General features: G+C 46.7%; 3 protein-coding genes across 5 annotated transcripts in view; 2 read left to right on the forward strand and 1 right to left on the reverse strand.

Moving 5' to 3' along the window:
- Positions 1–2869: 2869 nt before the first annotated feature.
- On the forward strand, positions 2870–4926 carry TOMM22 (translocase of outer mitochondrial membrane 22). The gene is made up of 4 exons (XM_025984260.2): positions 2870–3030; positions 3275–3393; positions 3860–3977; positions 4211–4926. The coding sequence occupies exons 1-4, from the start codon at positions 2914–2916 to the stop codon at positions 4283–4285; spliced, it is 429 nt and encodes a 142-aa protein (XP_025840045.1). The 5' UTR covers positions 2870–2913; the 3' UTR covers positions 4286–4926.
- A 917-nt stretch (positions 4927–5843) lies between these two features.
- On the reverse strand, positions 5844–18718 carry JOSD1 (Josephin domain containing 1). Of its 2 annotated transcripts, none has more exons than XM_025984263.2 (5): positions 18419–18718; positions 17249–18066; positions 8860–8988; positions 8566–8760; positions 5844–7932 (listed from the first exon to the last, which is right to left on the reverse strand). In XM_025984263.2, the coding sequence occupies exons 2-5, from the start codon at positions 17431–17433 to the stop codon at positions 7833–7835; spliced, it is 609 nt and encodes a 202-aa protein (XP_025840048.1). In that variant the 5' UTR covers positions 17434–18066; positions 18419–18718; the 3' UTR covers positions 5844–7832. The 2 variants fall into 2 exon arrangements, with proteins under 2 accessions (XP_025840048.1, XP_025840046.1); XM_025984261.2 differs by having other exon boundaries at positions 18346–18483.
- Positions 18697–19289, forward strand: part of GTPBP1 (GTP binding protein 1) — a 30245-nt gene continuing 29652 nt past the window's right edge. The window contains exon 1 of one of the 2 annotated variants that reach the window (XM_072746246.1): positions 18697–19040. The gene's annotated coding sequence lies outside the window, so the exon portion shown is untranslated. The remainder of the gene's footprint in view (positions 19041–19289) is intronic. The other variant, XM_025984258.2, reaches the window with a different exon arrangement.

The raw sequence follows: 19289 nt of genomic DNA on the forward strand, positions 1-19289 counted from the left end.
AGGCCCTGGGCCGAAGGTACTGCCAAACCACTGAGCCACCTGGGCTGCCCTAATTAGATATTTCATTGCTACTGAATACATTCATAATGTCATATACCCATCACCACCATCCATCTCTAGATACTTCATGTTGTAAAGCTGAAACTATATCCATCAGTAATTCCCCATTTTGTAACTGAACCCAAATTCATGTGCCCGATGCAAGGTAAAACTGATCACTGAGAGCTTGAGTGTACAGTAAAGCAAGAGTCTATTCTCAAGGCAGCCAGATGAGAAGACAAGCCTCAAGTCCACCCCCCTGAAGCAGGAGGGCCAGGTCTTTTTGTTTGTTTTTTTAGGGCCAGGGGTTTTTCAAATCAAGTGGAAAAGGGTCTGAGTAAGGGGGAGAGAAACTATGTGACTCAAAATCAGACAAAGGAAGTTATGAAGTAAGGGAGGGTTAACTGCATTTTGTTGGGCTCTAAGGGGAGGTCAGTGCCCTGACTAGTTCCAGCTGGCTTTGTGATGAAACCTTGAGTTCTGCAAAACATTGAATTAACACTGAGTTATTATGGTGTCATGCATAAATAGTATCTTCTAGAAACATGGTGGCAGACAGTATTCTGAAAACCAGCAGAATTTTGAATATTCTCTGAGAAGTCGCAGCTGCCTTGGCCAGCCTGTGAACTCTTTGGTTGGCCATTTCAGTTTTCCTCTCCTCCAGGCCCTGGCAACTGCCTGTCTACTGTCTATGATTGCCACTAAGTACTCGCTGACCTTGAAATGTCTGATTCCACAGGGTCCCAGCCTTTGGCTTCCTTTCTCACTTTGCCTTCTCTAGGCCAACACACCTCTCCCAAGGCTTTCAATACTCTGTACTGCATGATTCCCTTTCTTCTTATCTCTTTGTAGTGATCTAAATATTGAAAGTTTTTTTATTCTTAAACATTTATTTTTTTTTAAAGATTTATGTATTTAATAGAATAAGCAGGAAGGAGGGGCAGAGGGAGAAGCAGCTCCCCGCTGAGCAGGGAGCCAGACATGGAACTGGATCCCAGGACTCTGAGATCATGACCTGAGCCAAAGGCAGATGCCCAACCAACTGAGCCACCCAGGTGTTTTGTTTTTGTTTTTTAATAATATATTGCTCTTGTGAATATAAACAAAATTAGTTGGTTAAAGTTTTCCTAAAACCTCTCCACATTAGTATCATGACTCTCCACTTAGAGGCATTAATCCCTGTACCTTGCATCTAAGATTGCCTTCTCTAGGGGTGCCTGGCTGGCTCAGTTGGTAGAGCTTGCAGCTCTTGATCTTAGGGTTGTGAGTTCATGCCCCAGGTTGGGTGTGGAGCCTACTTTAAAAAAAGAGAAAGAGGGGTAGCCCCAGTGGCTCAGCGGTTTAGCGCCGCCTTCAGCCCGGGGCCTGATCCTGGAGACCTGGAATTGAGTCTCATGTCAGGCTCCCTGCATGGAGCCTGCTTCTCCCTCTGCCTGTGTCTCTGCCTCTCTCTCTCTCTCTCTCTCTCTCTCTCTGTCTTTCACAAATAAATAAAATCTTTAAAAGAAAAAAAAAAGAAAAAAAGATAGCCTTCTTTACCTTCAAGAGTGTTGGTCTTCCAGCATTCCCTAAAAGAGCCTACAAGAGAATTGAAAACCATTGGTACTGGGCTCTTAAGCTGCCCTTACATTTATGTAGTGCTAGCCAACTTAAGCAATTTTAACAAATGCAAAAGAGCATAATTCATAAGTGTACAACCTGATAGATTGTCTAAAATGAACGCACCCAGGTAAACACCACCTAAGTCAAGAAATAGAACTTTACCAGCACCCCAGAAGCCGCTGTCCTGCCCCTTACCAAATATCTCCTCCAAGCTATTCAAAGGGAATCACTAATCCTGATCATAGATTGGGTTTGCCGTTTTTTTTTTTTTTTTTAACTTTTTAATGGAAAAATAAAGTAAGTACGCTTTTATTGTCAGGGCTTCCCTGTTCAGAGCTGAAAAGGACCAAGGATTATTACAGGAGGAAGCGCAAACCTACCTGCTCCTTGTTATGTGGGCACAGGACAAAGGACATCATCATGCCTCAGACAGAGATGACTGTTCAGTCCTGAGATTCCCTGATCCCACAGTCAGCTGGTCAAAGTGTCTATCAAATCACCCTTGCATTAAGAACTTGTGTGGCCCCTTATAAAAAGAAGCATTTAACCCATCAAGGCAAAAAATCAAAATATAGATAATACCTAAGGCTGGGGATGGTGTGGGGGAAAAGGACACTTCCATTTACAATTATGAAAGTATATGATATAATTTTGAGGGTAATTATCTAATATCTAGCAAAATACTAAATGTTCGTGCTTTTTGGCCAGCAAACACTTGTAGAAATCTATCCTCCAGGAAGACTTGCAGCACCCCTGTACTGTGCCTCAACTTCCTCATTTCTAAACGAGGGATGATAGTACATAGCTCAGTGGGCTGCTGTGATGATTGAGTGAGTACACACACACACACACACACACACACACACTGGTATTCAAGTACTGAAGCGCTGAGTACTTAAGTGCTAACTCTTGCCTGTCTTAGTACATAGGTACTGTTCACTTGACGTTTTCCAGAAAGACCAATAAACCTCCAAATATCTAACTCCTACCAAGTAACACACCCCTCGGGGAAATGAGACTGGGTTATTTTTGTCTCAGTGTGACCCCTGGTTGCTTATTAAGATGCAGGTTTCTGGGTCCATCCTAAACCGAAGAGAACTACCGCGGAAGCAGTTTCCCAGGTGTTTCTTTCTTGACCGAAAGCCGAGGTCGGCCGGCCAGAAGGTGTCGCTCTCCCCAGCACCTCGGCCTCCGGCTCCCGGAAGAGCCGCTCTGCCCGCCAGGGGCGCTCACTCGTCTCCTCTCTTCCGCTTCCGGTGTTCCCCCGCAGCCATGGCCGCCGCCGCCGCCGCTGGCGGCCCTGGGGTGCCCCTGTCCCCGGACGAATTGCTTCCGAAAGGCGATGCCGAGAAGACCGAAGAGGAGCTGGAGGAGGAAGACGACGAGGAGGTACTTGGGCCCTGCGGTGTGGGACGGGGTGCGAAGTTGCGGGCGGGAGCGGCCCACCCGGGGGTGTGAGCCCCGCGTGCTGCGGGCTTCGGACGGAGGCGCGTCGCGGGGCCCGGAGAGGTCGGGGGGGAGGTGTCTTCACCAGGAGGCGGGGTTAGGGCCCCCACCGGGCTGGGGGGGGTGCCCTCGCCCCAGGGGGTTGTTGCCGTTGCTTGGATCAAGACCCGCGTCGCCTCCACCACAGCTAGATGAGACCCTGTCGGAGAGACTGTGGGGTCTGACGGAGATGTTCCCAGAGAGGGTCCGGTCCGCGGCTGGAGCCACTTTTGATCTCTCCCTCTTTGTGGCTCAAAAAATGTACAGGTAAGGGACGAAGGCAGAAACGTTGGGGTGTGCCTGGGGTGACTGAAGTTCCGTGAACGAACCTGGGCTTCGCAAGTAGCAGACCGGGGTTGGAGGCCAGCCTGCTACCTAGATCCCTGAGTGACCTTGGGCGGGTGGGTACCTTAACCTTTCTTGGTCCCAATTTCCTCTTTCCTAAAGTGGCAGTTCTTATGGGGCAGGGTCATTGGGAGATCGGTTCACATCACGTGAGGTAATTAATGTGCTGTATGAGTAGCTTTGTAAGTACTCAGAATCTTAGAAGTGCCATCACTGGATGAACGGCCAGCAAAACTGCTCGTCCTGTTTCTGGTGGGAGTGCGGTGCAAGGTTGGGGTAGAACACACCTATGGAAGACATGGGAGAGTGAGAGGTTTGGTTACTGGGTCCTTCTTGTTGGGGCGATCTGTTTTTGTGCCTCTCTGTCATAATCACACTCCCTCTGCAGGTTTTCCAGGGCAGCCTTGTGGATTGGGACCACTTCCTTCATGATCCTGGTTCTTCCTGTTGTCTTTGAGACTGAGAAGTTGCAAATGGAGCAGCAGCAACAACTGCAGCAGAGGCAGGTGAGCCCAGCCCCTGGGCTTATTGTCAGTGGTGGAGATGCAAGTTGTTGATTTCCTTGCACGGATAGACCAGCAGTTATGTCTGGGTAGAGATTGGGGTCCCGCCCATGTTCTTCTAGGTGCTGCCTGACTCTGCTCAGCAGTTTGTGTAGAGCTGGTCTGCCTTGTCAGGTGTAGTGAAAATGCAATCCCTAGGCTTGTATGATCCTTATACTCCTCCTTTTCTTTTCCAGATACTTTTAGGGCCTAACACAGGGCTCTCAGGAGGAATGCCAGGGGCTCTACCTTCACTTCCTGGAAAAATCTAGATTGCTACTGCTACATGACTTGTCTTGGACAAGTTTGAAAATTCAATAGTGTTTGAACTGCTGATTATTTGGATTCCTTTTTTTTTTTTTTTTTTTTTTTAAACTTTGGCACATTGATCTATCTAAACCTGGTGGGGAGAATTCTCCCCAGTGTCTCACAGAGACTCCCAACTTGCAACTGTGCCCTCCACGCTGTCCCATTTCTTCTGTTCTCACTCTGATAGCAAGAGTGCAGCAATGCAGACGGTTACTCCAGCTCTGGCCTTCTACCCCCTTTTTCACTAAATCACTTATGACCGGAGGATCTCACTATCCCATTGTGGCATAGGAACTGATGCCACTGGGAAGGAGGTACCCCTCACCATTTTTGTTTTTAAGCATGGAGATGTTGGGGAGGGACATGCACACAATATGAAACACATAATGCATTACAGCCGTAGTGTAAAGCAGCCACTGTGAATTTCTGTGTTGGAAAGGAGGGAGGGCCGGGCAGCAGCTTCAACCACAGGATGGGGACTGTGGAGGACAGAGCAGCAGCTCATTTCCTCTGCCCATTTTGGCTATGAGAGACCTGTCTAAAAAAGAAAAAAAGTAAGTGCTCACTTTTTGTATTTAAATATTAAAAATTATTCCAATGGAAAGTGTCATCTATGTACTTGTGATATACATCTTGAAATCATTTATTTAGACTGCCCCTCACATTTTTTTCTCACTAAGCTAGCGCTAGCATTTAACACTATTTGACTCCTTAGGTCCAAGTTAGTTAAACTTCCAAAAGTGAAAAAGGTCATTTTTGGCTAAGAACCTCTTAATAGCAATCTTTGCCCTGAATTCAGGCTAATCCTTTTCAGATCTGCCAACAAAGGATTCGGTCCATGTACTTGTACAGTTTACAGTGACATACAAAGAATTCTAGGGAATGACATAGTACTAATTTCTGATCTAGGGAGGGGGTGGCAAACAGAACTTCTTTGGTTTGGTCTTTTAAAAATGACAAGCTGACTATGAATCCAACTATAGTCCTGTCTTTGAACCTTGCAGTTTTTCCATTTAACATAATGGAAAGTTTTATTAGCACTGTGCTATTAACAATACTGAGCCTTTGGTGTGTATTTTATCAGAATAATACTATTTAGGGTATAGTACTATTCCTGTTATAAAGAGGAATCAGTCACAGAAAGGTTAATCTACCAGACTGCATAGGAAATGCTGGATCTGAATTCAAATCTAGTAGGCCCTCTACTCTGTGATCTTGACCTTGTCAAGCAGAGAAAAACACTGCTCACATCTCAGTGCTAGAAAAGAAAACTGTCCTTACATTAGGATTTGATTGTTGAGCCTAGTTTTTTCTAAACTGAAAAATGCCTCAGGCTTTTGAACCAAATCCTACTCAGTGAATATTTTGTTTGGATTTTTGAGGTGAGAGGTTTGACCAAAGCACCATATAACTCTAAAAGATGGCTTATGATGGTGAGTTTTTCTTCTATCTCATCACACTAAAGTTTACTTTCTTCCTCTTCCATACATAATTACAGAATTCAGACAGACAGGAAGGAGATTTATGTACAGTTTTCCATTTTTAATATTTGGTTAAACAAAATACATCTTTTGTAAACAAACCCAGCACAAGGCCAACAAAAAAAGGAATAAAAGCAAGAAAAACAAAAAGCCTAGGGTTGCCCCTTTTTGGGCATCAGGGTCAGGCCTGCCCCCTTCCTTAAAGGAAGTGGGGCTTTTTGCCCTTGGGCATCAGCATGGGTCCCTGTTCCTAAGCACCAGAATTGGATATGAACAGAGAAACCAGCCCTGAAATGTTTAAGCGTCTTTGCATATCCCATTGGCTCATGGACTCCCAAGTGCACAGGGACTCCTCTGAAGTGCCATTTGCACAGGCCCAAGCAGATTAGTGGAGAGGACTTTCCTCTCCTCCCAGTAAATGGCTTACTATCACGGACAGTGCCCATGGACCCAAGGTCCTGCTTGTGACAATCAGGTTGGCTGTAACTTCTGGCTGGTGGTGGTTGGAATGTCATTGTGCAGGGGTAAAGAGCTCCCTGTGGTGCCAAGCAGGTCTGGTGTGGAAAATGGTGCAGAAGAGACTGCAGCCAGTTGCCAAGAGGGTGTGATGCGATAGCTGCTTGGTGGCCTCTGTTACTCAGCATAAAAAAACGGCCTTGTTGGATTGAAGATACATGTGCAGAAAAAGTGCTGGTGTAAACATGCACTCCAGTCACAGTGGGGAGAAAGCCTCAGCTTCATCCTGTTAAGCTTGCTCAGGCTTGACATGCAAGCCCCAGGCTGGCTTTGCTGCTGGAGACATCTGGCCAGTGGGGTGGCTCTCAGACCTGCCAAGACCATGGATCTGTAAGGGGTAGACAGACCATCCCTGCCTGCCCACCTGCCTCAAGGCAACCACAACCACTTAGGTGACACACAGTGTGGTAAGATACTTCCCCTCCTTCTCTTTTGTTTTCCAAAGTTACAGGAGAAAAGTGGCCTACAACTATTTAAAGAGGTAGGGGGTGGATCAATTTTCATTGATTTGTAAAGGAAACTAAAAGATGACAAATCCAGGTCCTATAGCAATGCAAGTTAATACCCAACTTGAGGATTCTGATTGTTGTCACTATAGTGACTCAGAGCCTAGGATATGTACCAATTCTAGCTGCTGTTAATCTCTGAGAAGCTTATCTTCAGGATACTTTCCTCATCCAACTGTGTCTCAAACTAGTGGAATTAGACATTGAAAGCAGACTTGTTTCCTGATTTTGCCGGAGTGTGTCAGCTGGAAGACTGACCTTTGCCCCAGAGCCTCCTAAATCCATGTAGTGAAGTGGTAGGGACAGTGCTGGAGTGGGGCCAACAGGCCATCCATGCCTGCCCCAGTCTGGCTGCCGTCAAGTCCTCTTAGGTATCTAGCTCACCCTGTTTCACTAGGATATTGCAGGATTCAACCACCCGGCATGGAATACTAGAGAACTTTTCATTAGAAAACTCCAAGGATGGCCATAAAAATGGGTAATGGGTAATGGGTGGCGTTGAGGGTTGGAGATGGCATACTGTACCACTGCTGGGGTTTTGGAGATGGTTTCCTGAGAGGCCCATATGTTCTGGGTCCATCAAGCCAGTTACATGGGCTTTGCATGTACTCGGTCTTCAGACCCACTGGTAGCCAGGAAAGGGGAAGTGGAGGCAGCATCTCCAGGTGAGTCACAGCAGCAGTGTACTCCAGCAGAGCCTCTGTCAAGTTCTTGTAGGAATGAGGAAAATAAACCAGGACCCACCTTCCTTCCTCCTCTCTTAAACAAGAGTCTTCATAGCTTGCCCTAAGCACACAGAGCTCCTACCTTCCTGTCCCAGGAATGAGTAATGCTGGGTGGCTGGTTCTTGTAACAGTCCACACATCTGTCCTATTGCACTGTCAAATCTGAGGGGGAAACCCAATGAGATGTTTGGGGAAGTGGCAAGGGCAGACCCACTGTATAGGCCACAGCACATGACAGAGGACTTGGGGGGCCAAGGTGAGGGAAGGTTGGGCAGAACTGCATTATACATCAGCCCTCCAGCTCTGACGGGCCTCCACCTCTTCTGGCACCACCAGCAGGAGTTCACAGTTCTTTCCTCGCAAGTGATGCTTGAGAAATTTCCTATGGGAACAAAGGGTAGATGAAAGAGAAAATGAAATGCTGGTAAAACTATAAATTCCAGTCTCAGGGCCGTGTGCTCACCACTGACCTCATCATTTACACCCTTAGCAGTCCTAAAGATACTGGAGAAAGGATCTGTTCTTGCAGGGTTCCACATCTGGCTACCCCCTCCACTTGCCCAGTTAATTTTCACTCAACACCATCTAGTTCTGTGAGGAACAGCTGGCCCAAAGTACTCAAGTAAGGGATTTATCTTTTTTTTTTTTTTTTTTTTTAAGTTTTTTGTTTCATCTGAGGGAAATTTAGCCCTCTCTGGTCTAAAGGTCTTTCTTCTGAACTGGCAGCTATACCATCCCGGTTATCTAAGCATCGAGAATGTTACGATGCCAGTCCTACCAGACCAGAAGGCCAGCATTCTGGGTGCTGGAACTTCTATACCAAAGGGACTTCACATCCTTACAGGCCATCTAAGATTCAGCTCTTTCTAGTCCAAGACCCTAATTCTAAACAAGGCAGAGAGAGGATCCGAGGAGCTAGAGATTTCATCTCCTTTGTCAAGTTACTAAAATAAAATGTAGGTTCAACTTGCCCAACACATGCAAGGAAGAAGCCTGGCACATTCACAACAGGTACCTGAGCTCGCTCTCGCCTCCAATCCACTCGGGCATCTTCAGTTTGGAGTCGAGGTTGTAGTAGGCACCTCCCACCTCTCGAACACAGATCCAGTGCTGCCTTTTGAGAGGCAACTTCAGTGGACCCCAGCACAGGCTGGAGGGCAGATTCATGATGAAGCCCATGACGTTAGTGAGAGCAATGGCACTGACATCCCTGCAGAAGAGGAACGGCATCAGCCAACTCCCCAAGGTCCCCTGCTGGGAACACCTCCCCACTCGTGCCACTTCTCAAGTCAGGCCTGGTTCAGATTACCTGCGCTTGTCCCACCAGACAGCTTCGTAGCCTTTGGTTTGAAGTGCTGCCATTATGACGTTCACATCGTAGTTCCCATTTCCTAGCATGCTCTTCTTATGGGGGGTCACCATGGTGTTTGGAGACAACCTACAAATGTGAAAGGAGGAGGGCTGAGACTTGTGGGCTGTCCAACCCCTCCTGACCCGTACTCCATAGACACCTTCCACCACTGCCTCTGGAAGCTCGTTTCCCCCATTCAGTGCAAGGTGGCCACTTTTACCGAAGTACTTTTTAGTCTGCGATCCTACTGCCCTAGGGATTACCTCTCTTTTTATGCAAAACATTAATTCAGTAGTGGTGGGGCCTATCTGCTGTCATTCAGAAAGTCAATAGACAAAAACCATGTGCCACGAAAGTGTCTCATTTATGAAACCCCCAGCCTATCCATTTCTGCATTCTTCTCTAATCTTCCTGCCTTAAAACAGCCATTTTTTTAAACGTTAGAAAATAGTAATTGATAATTTCATTTGCATAGGTAGTATTTGTTGCTTTTTCTTTTCTTTCTTTCTTTTTTTTTTTTTAGTTTAAATGCTTTCTTTTTAAGGCTTGCACACTTGGTAATCATTAATCCTTAAATACTCCAAGGCCTCCAGGGGCCCCAGCAGGTAACATAAATGTATGAACTGGGGCCAAATGTAAAGCAATAAGTAGTAAGGCCTATATTGAACCAAAATGCATAAACCAGGAAAAGTTATTTCCAAAGTGTGTGTGTGTGTGTGTGTGTAAAATACTTGAATAAAAAAATTTTTTAAAACTAAAAACAATCAACTGGGGCAGCCTGGGTGGCTCAGCAGTTTAGCACCGCCTTCAGCCCAGGGCCTGATCCTGAAGACCTGGGATGGAGTCCCACGTCGGGTTCCCTGCATGAAGCCTGCTTCTCCCTCTGCCTGTGTCTTTGCCTCTCTCTCTCTCTTTGTGTCTCATGAATAAATAAATAAAATCTAAAAAAAAAAAAAAAAGAATCAACTGGAAAAAAAAATGTGCCAAACAAAACTCAACTTGCCCACCCAGCTTTAAGTCATTTTTGGCCAGGTCTCATTAGCCACTCCATCACAACACAAGGGCAGTAGCTCTAAAGGCATTTCCAGTCCTATGATTTTGCTTTCACAGGCTTGTTAGGCCCGTGGAGGAAGGGGTAGATTGCTTCCACCTTGGTGTGAAGAGGAGAGAGGGAAATGGGGTGAGTTTTCTCAGGAATAAAAGCAGAGAGTGGACGTCCAGAAGGCTGCTAAGGGCCCTCTCCAGAAGAGAATCATGACTTTAGGTCAACTCTAAACACTCAAGAAATCTTATAAAAAGTTTTTTTCAAACTTCTCTACACACAGCAACCATACTGATATTTTTCAAACATAAAACATTTCTTCCACTGCTTAAATCCTCCAATGGCTCCCAAAACACTTAAATGCAGTCTAAATTACCTCCTCTCCTTCCAAGGCCCTCAGGACACTGCTGACCTAATCCCTATGTCTTTTAACACACAAAACTCCTCACCTGAGGCCTTTGCATGCACTGTTTTAGCAGTCTGGAATGCCCTTCCTTTAGATGTACACTTGTTTTGTTCCTTATTTATTTATTTATTTATTTATTTAAATTTTTTTTTTAAAATTTATTTATGATAGACACACAGAGAGAGAGAGAGGCAGAGGCACAGGCAGAGGGAGAAGCAGGCTCCATGCACCGGGAGCCCGACATGGGATTTGATCCTGGGTCTCCAGGATCGCGCCCTGGGCCAAAGGCAGGCGCCAAACCCCTGCGCCACCCGGGGATCCCCTTGTTCCTTATTTAGATCTCAACTGTTAGTGCCTTAGAGACCTTTTCTGACCACCCAATCTTCGGTTTCTTCCAGGCACCAGCTCTTAATCCACCTGCTTTATTTATTTTTTTATTTTTATTTTTTATTTTTATTTTTTAAATTAATTTTTATTGGTGTTCAATTTACCAACATACAGAAAAACACCCAGTGCTCATCCCGTCAAGTGTCCGCCTCAGTGCCCGTCACCCATTCCCCTCCAACACCCGCCCTCCTCCCCTTCCACCACCCCTAGTTCGTTTCCCAGAGTTAGGAGTCTTTATGTTCTGTCTCCCTTCCTGATATTTATTTTTTTAAAGATTTATTTATTTATTCATGAGAGACACAGACTGAGAGAGAGAGGCAGGCTCCATGCAGGGAGCCCGACATGGGACTTGATCCTTGGTCTGGCGGCGCTAAACTGCTGAGCCACCCAGGCTGCCCAATCCACCTGCTTTAATTACAGCCCTTGTTACTAACTGACACGTCTGTTTTCCCACACTAGAATGATAGCAGGGGCCTTCTCCATCCAGTCAGAGCTATATCACCAGGACGTAAAGAGTGCTTGGCACATGACAGGTCCTCAAGAAATATTTAACATGTTAACCATGTTTATTTTGTTACCCTTTCTTTGTAAACATTGGTAAGCAGACCCATAAAGAGAGCTTGTGATCTTGTCTCCATAGCTAGCAAAGAAGGGGATCTGAGGACACTATTCACTCTGCAACCAAACTGTATTTTACTGAAACAAACTATTTATTGAAAAGTCCCACACCACACCCAATGCAAGATGCTTTCGTGCATATCTCATTTAGTTTCCATAATAAACCTATGAGGCTATAGGCCAAACTGAAGTTTGGTGATTTAAAATGGTAACTTGCCTATGATCACAAGTGACAGAACTAGGATTTATATTGTTTATCTGACTCCAATGTTGTGCTCAATGGCAGGGTCCAAGAACTAGAGTGGTTGGTGGTAGTGGGGTGAGAAGAAGAAAGGCCAGCAGACTCCCTGGGGTCTGTGCCTAAAGTGGAGTTTCAAAGGACAAAGGCTCTCAGTGGGCTCTCGTATTAAATAAGAAAGCATTTAATAAGCATATTAAATAAGAATATAGAGGGCAGCTCCAGTGGCTCAGCGGTTTAGCGCCACCTTCAGCCCAGGGCGTGATCCTGGAAACCCAGAATCCAGTCCCACATCAGGCTCCCTGCATGGAGCCTGCTTCTCCCTCTGCCTCTCTCTCTCTCTGTGTCTCTAATAAATAAATAAAATCTTTAAAAAATAATAAATAAAGGTTGAGTCGCTGGAGTCAGTCAGGAAGAGTTGCGTTTGAATGTAAACTCTTAAAAAAAAAAAAAAAGTAAGCATATGGAAAGCCTAGCTCAAGGTAGATCAAGTTCCTTCCCTGTCACCAATTTTTCAATAGCTTCTCCTTACTTCCAGTAAGGTCTCTAGCTGGGAGATGCATGGAGGCTCCCACAAAGAAACTTCTGGGTCTTCTACCTTGTTCACCATTTAACTCTCCACCAAGCTCAAAACTTAGAGCCACGCTTTCCCAAATGCGTTCCCAGATGATCACAGAAGGTGTTCAATACATTAATGGTTGAATGAATCAAGTAAAAAGGTTTCCTGCAGGAATTCATGGAGTGCCTAAGATGTTAATTTTTTTTTTTTTAAGATTTATTTATTCATTTATGAGAGAGACTGAGAGAGAGGCAGGTCCCCTGCATGGAGCCGGATGTGGGACTCGACTGCAGACCCCAGTATCAAGGCAGAAGCTCGGGGGATCCCTGGGTGGTGCAGCGGTTTGGCGCCTGCCTTTGGCCCAGGGCACGATCCTGGAGACCCGAGATCAAGTCCCACGTTGGGCTCCTGGTGCATGGAGCCTGCTTCTCCCTCTGCCTGTGTCTCTGCCTCTCTTTCTCTCTCTCTGTGACTATCATAAATAAATAAAAATTAAAAAAAAAAAAAAGAAAGAAAAATCAGACATAGTCCTTGTTTAAAAAAAAAAAAAAAAAAGGCAGAAGCTCAACTGCTGAGCTACCCAGGTGTCCCCTTAAGATGCTAATAATATTCACCTTGAGTCTTGAGAAGAGGGGTACTTTTCAGTTCCCTAACATATCTGACATTTTTTTTTGAGGTATGCCTTACAGGAGTGTTCCTAGGGTCTCTTCTCCATGTCTCATATTTTTTATCTCAGTTTCCAGCCCTCTCCTGTCTATTCCCATTCACCCTCCACAAACTGGAGCCTCCTTGCTCCATATATGGGCTTTTCAAACAGGTTTCTAAATTGATCTCCTTGCTTCCAAACTCTCCTTCCGCCAAGTCACCCAGAAGTTCCTGGCACATTTACCAAGTTATCATTTCACTCTCTCTTGTAAGAACTGCCACTGGAGCCACCTGCCCACTGGCTAACACCAATCCTCTGGCTCTCTGGGGCCTGCCGTTCCCCTCTCCTTGGGCTTTTAGTGTACTTCAGACACCTCTATCCTCCAATCCTGTTTCCTGTTCCAAGCCCAATCCTAAAGCTTCTTCAAGGTCAATGTCACATACTACCTCTTTCATGGAATCTTTCCTGGCTTCTGTGTAGAAAACATAGGGAGATGGGAAGGACCACCCGTTATCCTAGCAAGCAGCACCAATGCTAACTGTGAGATTTAATTTCTGTGACTGTTGGCTTATCTTTAACAATGGCAAAAACTCCCATTTTCCAGAACCATTAAGGAATTCCATTATACGTGTCCAACCAGAGAGCAAACTCCTGAAGCACAAGGGATGGCTCTTCTACTCTGTTGCCCTCACAGCAAAGCAGTGGCAACTGAATAAACATATGTTGTCCTAGATGATACCACTCTAGGGAATGCAGAGAATGGCCTCCATCTCATTCCTAGAAAGGCCATTTGAGTAAGTGGACTCTACCCAGTGTGCCATGATACCAGTACTTGTTTCTGCCTTAACAATAACCAGGTGCCTACCATGTTAGCTTTTTTTTTTTTTTTAAGATTTTATTAATTTATTCATGAGAAAGGTGGGGGGGTGCAGGGACACAGGCAAAGGGAGAAGCAGGCTCCACGCAAGGAGCTGGATGCGGGACTTGATCCCAGGTCTCATTATGCCCTGGACTGAAAGCAGGTGCCAAACTGCTGAGCCACCCAGGGATCCCATGTTAGCTACACTTTTGAGCTCTCTTTCTTAATCCTTCCAACCGCCTTGAGATAGAGCTTAATCCTGCAATGTAAATAAGCAAGCTGAGGTGCAGTGTGGCTACAGCGACTTGCACGGTCCTATGCAGCTGGTGAATGATAGAGCTAGGCTCCAAACCCTATAGGTCTTCCCTATAGTTGGGACACACCGGTCACATCGAATTCCATGCCATCCCCTTCTGTGATTCTTTTCTTGGGACTCCTTGGCAAACTCCTGTTCAGGATGGTCTTCATGATTTGGACAGAAGTTCTGAACTATGAAGCATGCCTCTCCCTTCTGTTGCTATGGCTGCAGGTTAGAGCCATGTGGTCTGAAGTGATCTCCAGGTGAGAAGATGGGCTCTAGCCAGGTCTAATGCCAATGCGCTCAGGGGAGTTCCTGGTCCTCCCTCATGGTTATTCCTGGGTCTAGCTAAGGTGATGATTTCAGATTTTCACAAAAAGAAGATGTGGACATTCATCAAGGTTCCTTTTCTCTCATAATTATTATTTTCCTTTTTATCAGCTCTTAAGAAATATGACATTAGAAAACATGTCTCAGAACTTCATGATGTGTCATTATATCATTAAATATATAAAGCACAGGGATGCCTGGGTGGCTCAGTGGTTGAGCACCTGCCTTTGGCCCAGGGCATGATCCTGGAGTCCCAGGATCGAGTCCCACATCAGGCTCCCTGCACGGAGCCTGCTTCTCTCTCTGCCTGTGTCTCTGCCTCTCTCTCTGTGTCTCTCATGAATAAATACATAAAACCTTTAAATAAATAAATAAATATATAATATACATATTTAATATATATAATATATATTACACATATATGTTATATATATATAAAGCATAGATCATAGAGTCAGGCACATCAATGTACTCTGTAGGTGTTGGCAATGATGATGCTGTGTTTGCCTGGCCCTTGGACAAAGTGATTTAAATCTCTAGAGGTTAGTACTCCATCTCTTTGAGCAATTTACCACCACCATACCTTTAAATGTGGCTCCTTCCGCTTGCTCAGGGACTTTTTAATGGGGAGGCTGGACTTCTTTGTGGTAGAGAATGCTGGTTGTTCACCAAAATCTAAAATCTCTTTGTCTCTTCCAGCTTGCATTAGATTTTTCAAGGGGGACCAACCTACTTTTCATCTATTTAGATTTTAACAGCTATTTTTTGGAGGAAGAGGGATGCATACTTGCTGCAAGAACATCTAATCACTGAACAATTGAGATGAGTCTATGAAAATAGATTGAGGCCTGAGGATTTTCCAAACAACTCAGCAAAACTACTACTACATCATTTGACTCCTATATGATGAGGTGTACGAGATCAGACATCCGAGTCTGTATAATGTGCACGAAGACACTTGCCCAGATTCTGAGATTTTCTCCAATTTCACATGTTGAAAACTGATCCTTTCCAAACCAGTGACTTCTTCTGCCATCACTATGGTTGTTATCATCACTATGTTCAACTCTTGGACTGAGACTCTGCCACCTTGATTCCTCTCTTCCCCGTCCCTATGCTGCCGGCCATTGGTTTTAGTTTTTTCTAAATCCCTACTCATTTCTATTCCAAACATGAGTCATCTCATATCCACAACTGTACTGAAAACTCCACCCTGCTTTTGTATTTCTCCTTTTTAATCTGGCTAAAATTCAACTGCTAGGATGAACTTCCTTTCAACAAACAGTATTCATCAAAATTTTTCTCCTATTTCTACCATTCATCAGCCTCATCTTCAAAAGAGCATAAAACTTTGTATCTGAGAATTTAAAATTATCTAGTTTAACCTGCCATCATTACTATTCTTCCCATTATGATCCAAAGAGATCATCTTTTCCCTTTCAAACAGCTCTAAATTCTAAGGTTCTAACTTCACTTAAGTTTATTCTCAAGGTCTGGTCAATGTAGAGCTCTGGGATGTACTTAGCGGCTGAGTCCTGTTCAACTTGTTTTCTCTACAGTGCCTAGCAGGGCTTGGCACACAGCAGGCTGCTAGTAAATGTTTGTTTATAAAATTCCATTTTCTCTTCCTCACCTCTTCTCCCTTTCCTCTGATCCCTTTCATACTTCTTTGTTTCCATTTATCTACGCTGAATCTTTCCATACAAAATACATAGAATTCAGCCTCTGGAGTGAGAATAGAGGATATTTTCTTATGCACTGGTTTGCTATTACTTTGAGATGAACCTTTTTACCTTGTGCTGACAGGAAACTGGAGAGCGTAGTACAAATTTGCTAGAGCTTTAGTAGCCAGGAATAGAACTTTGGTTCCATGTGAGAGTTTAGCAAATATTTAGCATTCTTTCATTCAGGAAAAACACAACTGAAAGAATCTTGCAATTATCCACAAACAGCTTATAACCACAGTCTGTATCTTTAGATCCAGACCCAACTCACTAGCAGGCTGAATGGGTACTGATGATAGAATTGCTCTGACATGCCTTTCTGATACTCAGGAAGTAGCACTCATGCTGCTATGTCCATCCAGACACCACAGAACTAATTCTTAAACCCTGTGATAAAAGAATTTTAGAACATCAAAGTAGAGAGAAAAAACTGAACTTCTGTCAATCTGTCAGGCAGCATTTAGTAAAGTGTTGGTTAAAAAAAAAAAAAAAAAAAAAAGCCATCCAGAATGAAGTAGAAAGGGAAAGAGGTCTAGAGTCAGCTTCAAGTCATAGCTTGGCTACTTGAAAGCTATTTGGGCAAACTATCTGGCTTTTCTGCCTCTTGCTCCATCTGTAAAATAGAGATGGTAAAATAACTGCTGGGGAAAGCTATACAAAGCAAAGCATAATGTATAAAATGCACCAAGGCCAGAGTATGGCCTTATGGAAAACCTGAGCACTATGTATAGCTGAACACCTTCAGTAAAAAACCCGCAACAAACCACCTCTGATGACAGATGACCCAGTGTACACAGATCTTGTTCCCCTTCTAGACTGTAACCTCTTGGGGGTAGGACTTGAGAGGCATTACAGCATCCTGGTCAACAGCACAGATACAAGTCTGAATTAAAACTTGGCTCTATCTCTTGTTATGTCGCCTCCAGCAAGTTGCTGAGCTTCTCTGAAGTCTATGTCCATAAAATGGAAAGAAGCAACACATATTCCATGGGACTGTTGGGGGATCACACCAGATGACACAACTGAGGGTTTTTAGCACTGTGCCTTGCCTATAGTAAGTGCTCAGTCAACGATAGTGATTATTATTTTTCTCATCTCTGTATCCCCTGTACCTACTAACAACAGTTACCTAATAATACCTGTTGGTTTAAAGGTTTATATAGCAGAGACATTGCCCCTCCCCCCCGGAATTCAGAAATAGCAAAAAGTGTAAAAATGCCAAGGATAAGGGGTCCCCTACCTCTGGAAAATCTCTTGCAGCGTTTCCCGGGTGAAGGCATTGCTGTCCTGGAAGACGTTATTGAGGGCATGCAGGGCACAAAGCTCCCTGCGCTGTTTCTCATGGTAGATTTGTGGGGGTGCTGCCTGGGGCAGCTCCAAAGATTCAGATTTGGCCTTGTCTCCTTTCCATGGCACGCAACTCATGTTTTCGTTTTAGGTTCCAGAGATGGCTAAAAACACACCACCCTTCCCTCCAGAGGAAGAATGTAAGCTGCTCAGTCCTTTCGGGATTCCTGAGGTCCACCTTATTTTTTGGTGTCCATGATTTATGCTTTGTCACGGGGAGAAAGGTTGGAATCAAAAGGGAAAAAAAAATCCACTTCCATTAATAGAAAGATCACTTTTGGATTAGTGTATTTCGCCACCACTGTCAAAGTGCAGAATTTTAAAAAAATCATAGAAAATCTAAGACCTTGTTTCCTTTCTCCCACTCTCCCCGCCAAAAAAAACCCCCACGATTTTCTTCCCGTATTTTCCTCTCTGCAAATGCCAACCAGGCCTCAATGCAGGAGGACCGAGCAGAATTGTTCACATCGCTCCTTTTCTTCCATTTCCTTCGAACCGCAACGCCACTGACTCAGGAGACAAGGCCTAGGTTGTGGGAAAACGCACAATTCGAGCAGCTAGCGAGAGCCGGCCGGCGTGGGATCGCGGGCAGCGCTGGGGCCTCGGGGACCGCTCTCCATCCCCTCGGGTGCGGCGGGGCCCCGCGGGGCGCGGGCCAAGGCGGGGACGGCTCCCTCGGAACGCGCGGACTCTCACCCTCTCGCCTCGGCCCTGCGGAGGAGACAACCGCGGTCAGCTCCGGCGGTCGCGCGGGCCGCCGCGGACAACCAGGCGGCGGGGTAGGTGGCGGGGCGGGGCGGGTCCGGCCCCAGCCCGAGGGAAGGTCCTCCGCAGCCGCGGGCAGGCCCTCGAGGGGTGGGGTCGGGCCCACCCCGCTCGCCTCACCGCCCACACCCCAACCTTCCCGCCCGTCACGTGAGTGCAAGGCGACACGCCCTCCCGCCGCCGCCCCCGGCCGCGCCCGCGCCCGCGCCGCGGGTCGCCCCTCACCGCTGCAGGCCGCCACCTGGCGCTGCGGGCCGCCACCTGGGCCGCGCTCGGGCGGGCGGGCAAGCGCGCGCACCTGAGCCCGACGTCAGCGGCCCTCGCCGGGCGCGTGCTCCGGAAACGCCCTCCGGTGCCGTCTCCGCTCCCGCCCGCGCGGCGTCACGTATGACGTCAGCCTGTCGTCAGGCGGCGCCGGCTTTAAGGCCGGGGCTGCCGCGGGTCCGTTGAGTGGGTGTGGGCGGTGCTGGGTGGCCTGGTGGGCGGGCGGGGGTCGCAGAGAGCATGCGGCCGTGGGGCCGTGGGGCCGTGAGGCGCAGCGGCGGCAGCCGGCCATGGCGCTGGTGCCTGGCTCCTGGGTTCGGTTCTTTCCGGGTGTGAGTAGGGCGGGGCGGGCTACGGGAGTCTCGCCTCGACGCCCGCCGCTCCCCACCCTTCCCCGGGCGTCGGCGCCGTTCCGGGGCGGCGACCCGGCCTGCGGCTGCCCTCGCCGAGCTCCCCACCCTTTCCCTTCTGTGGGCCGGGCTTCTCGAGCCGAGCGCTTTGCAGAACCTGGACTAGCTACTCCTGCGTTGGCCGTTTTATGTTTGTCTAACGCGCTGTTCACCAGGTGATTTCAGAGAAACTTACTGGTGCGGCCGGGCGTAAGCTGCCTTGGTTAGCGGGCCCGGCCGCCTCGCACTTCCCTGGGAGCGCTGAGGGTAAGTGCCTCGCCTGGAGTCACATTTCAGGCGGAGTGGAGAGTCCTGTCTCAGTGCCTTGGTGTCGAATTTCGGTGCACTACCCACAGACCACTGTCCTCTCGCCCTGGTCTCACGGTGGCTGACTTAGAACTTTACTCGGGATTTTCTCAAGGTATCTTGGGTGTCGGGAAGGTAAACACACGGTCCCGCGGGGACTTTTCCCCACCTTTAGGTCACATGGGAGGCATCATCCACCCTAGGTGCCCT

This window comes from Vulpes vulpes, unplaced genomic scaffold (assembly GCF_048418805.1).
Source record: "Vulpes vulpes isolate BD-2025 unplaced genomic scaffold, VulVul3 u000000677, whole genome shotgun sequence".
In the NCBI taxonomy this organism is placed as follows: domain Eukaryota; kingdom Metazoa; phylum Chordata; class Mammalia; order Carnivora; family Canidae; genus Vulpes; species Vulpes vulpes.

What these genes read in the sequence shown, in the direction of transcription:
- JOSD1 (XM_025984263.2), bottom strand. Translation starts at nt 17,433, where the DNA reads ATGAGTTGCGTGCCATGGAAAGGAGACAAGGCCAAATCTGAATCTTTG. An exon ending in GTCTGGTGGGACAAGCGCAG is followed by an intron (nt 8,761 to 8,859) that starts GTAATCTGAACC and finishes CCTCTTCTGCAG; the next exon opens with GGATGTCAGTGCCATTGCTC. An exon ending in GGAGGCGAGAGCGAGCTCAG is followed by an intron (nt 7,933 to 8,565) that starts GTACCTGTTGTG and finishes TTGTTCCCATAG; the next exon opens with GAAATTTCTCAAGCATCACT.
- TOMM22 (XM_025984260.2), top strand. Translation starts at nt 2,914, where the DNA reads ATGGCCGCCGCCGCCGCCGCTGGCGGCCCTGGGGTGCCCCTGTCCCCG. An exon ending in AGGAGGAAGACGACGAGGAG is followed by an intron (nt 3,031 to 3,274) that starts GTACTTGGGCCC and finishes CCTCCACCACAG; the next exon opens with CTAGATGAGACCCTGTCGGA. An exon ending in AACAACTGCAGCAGAGGCAG is followed by an intron (nt 3,978 to 4,210) that starts GTGAGCCCAGCC and finishes TTTCTTTTCCAG; the next exon opens with ATACTTTTAGGGCCTAACAC.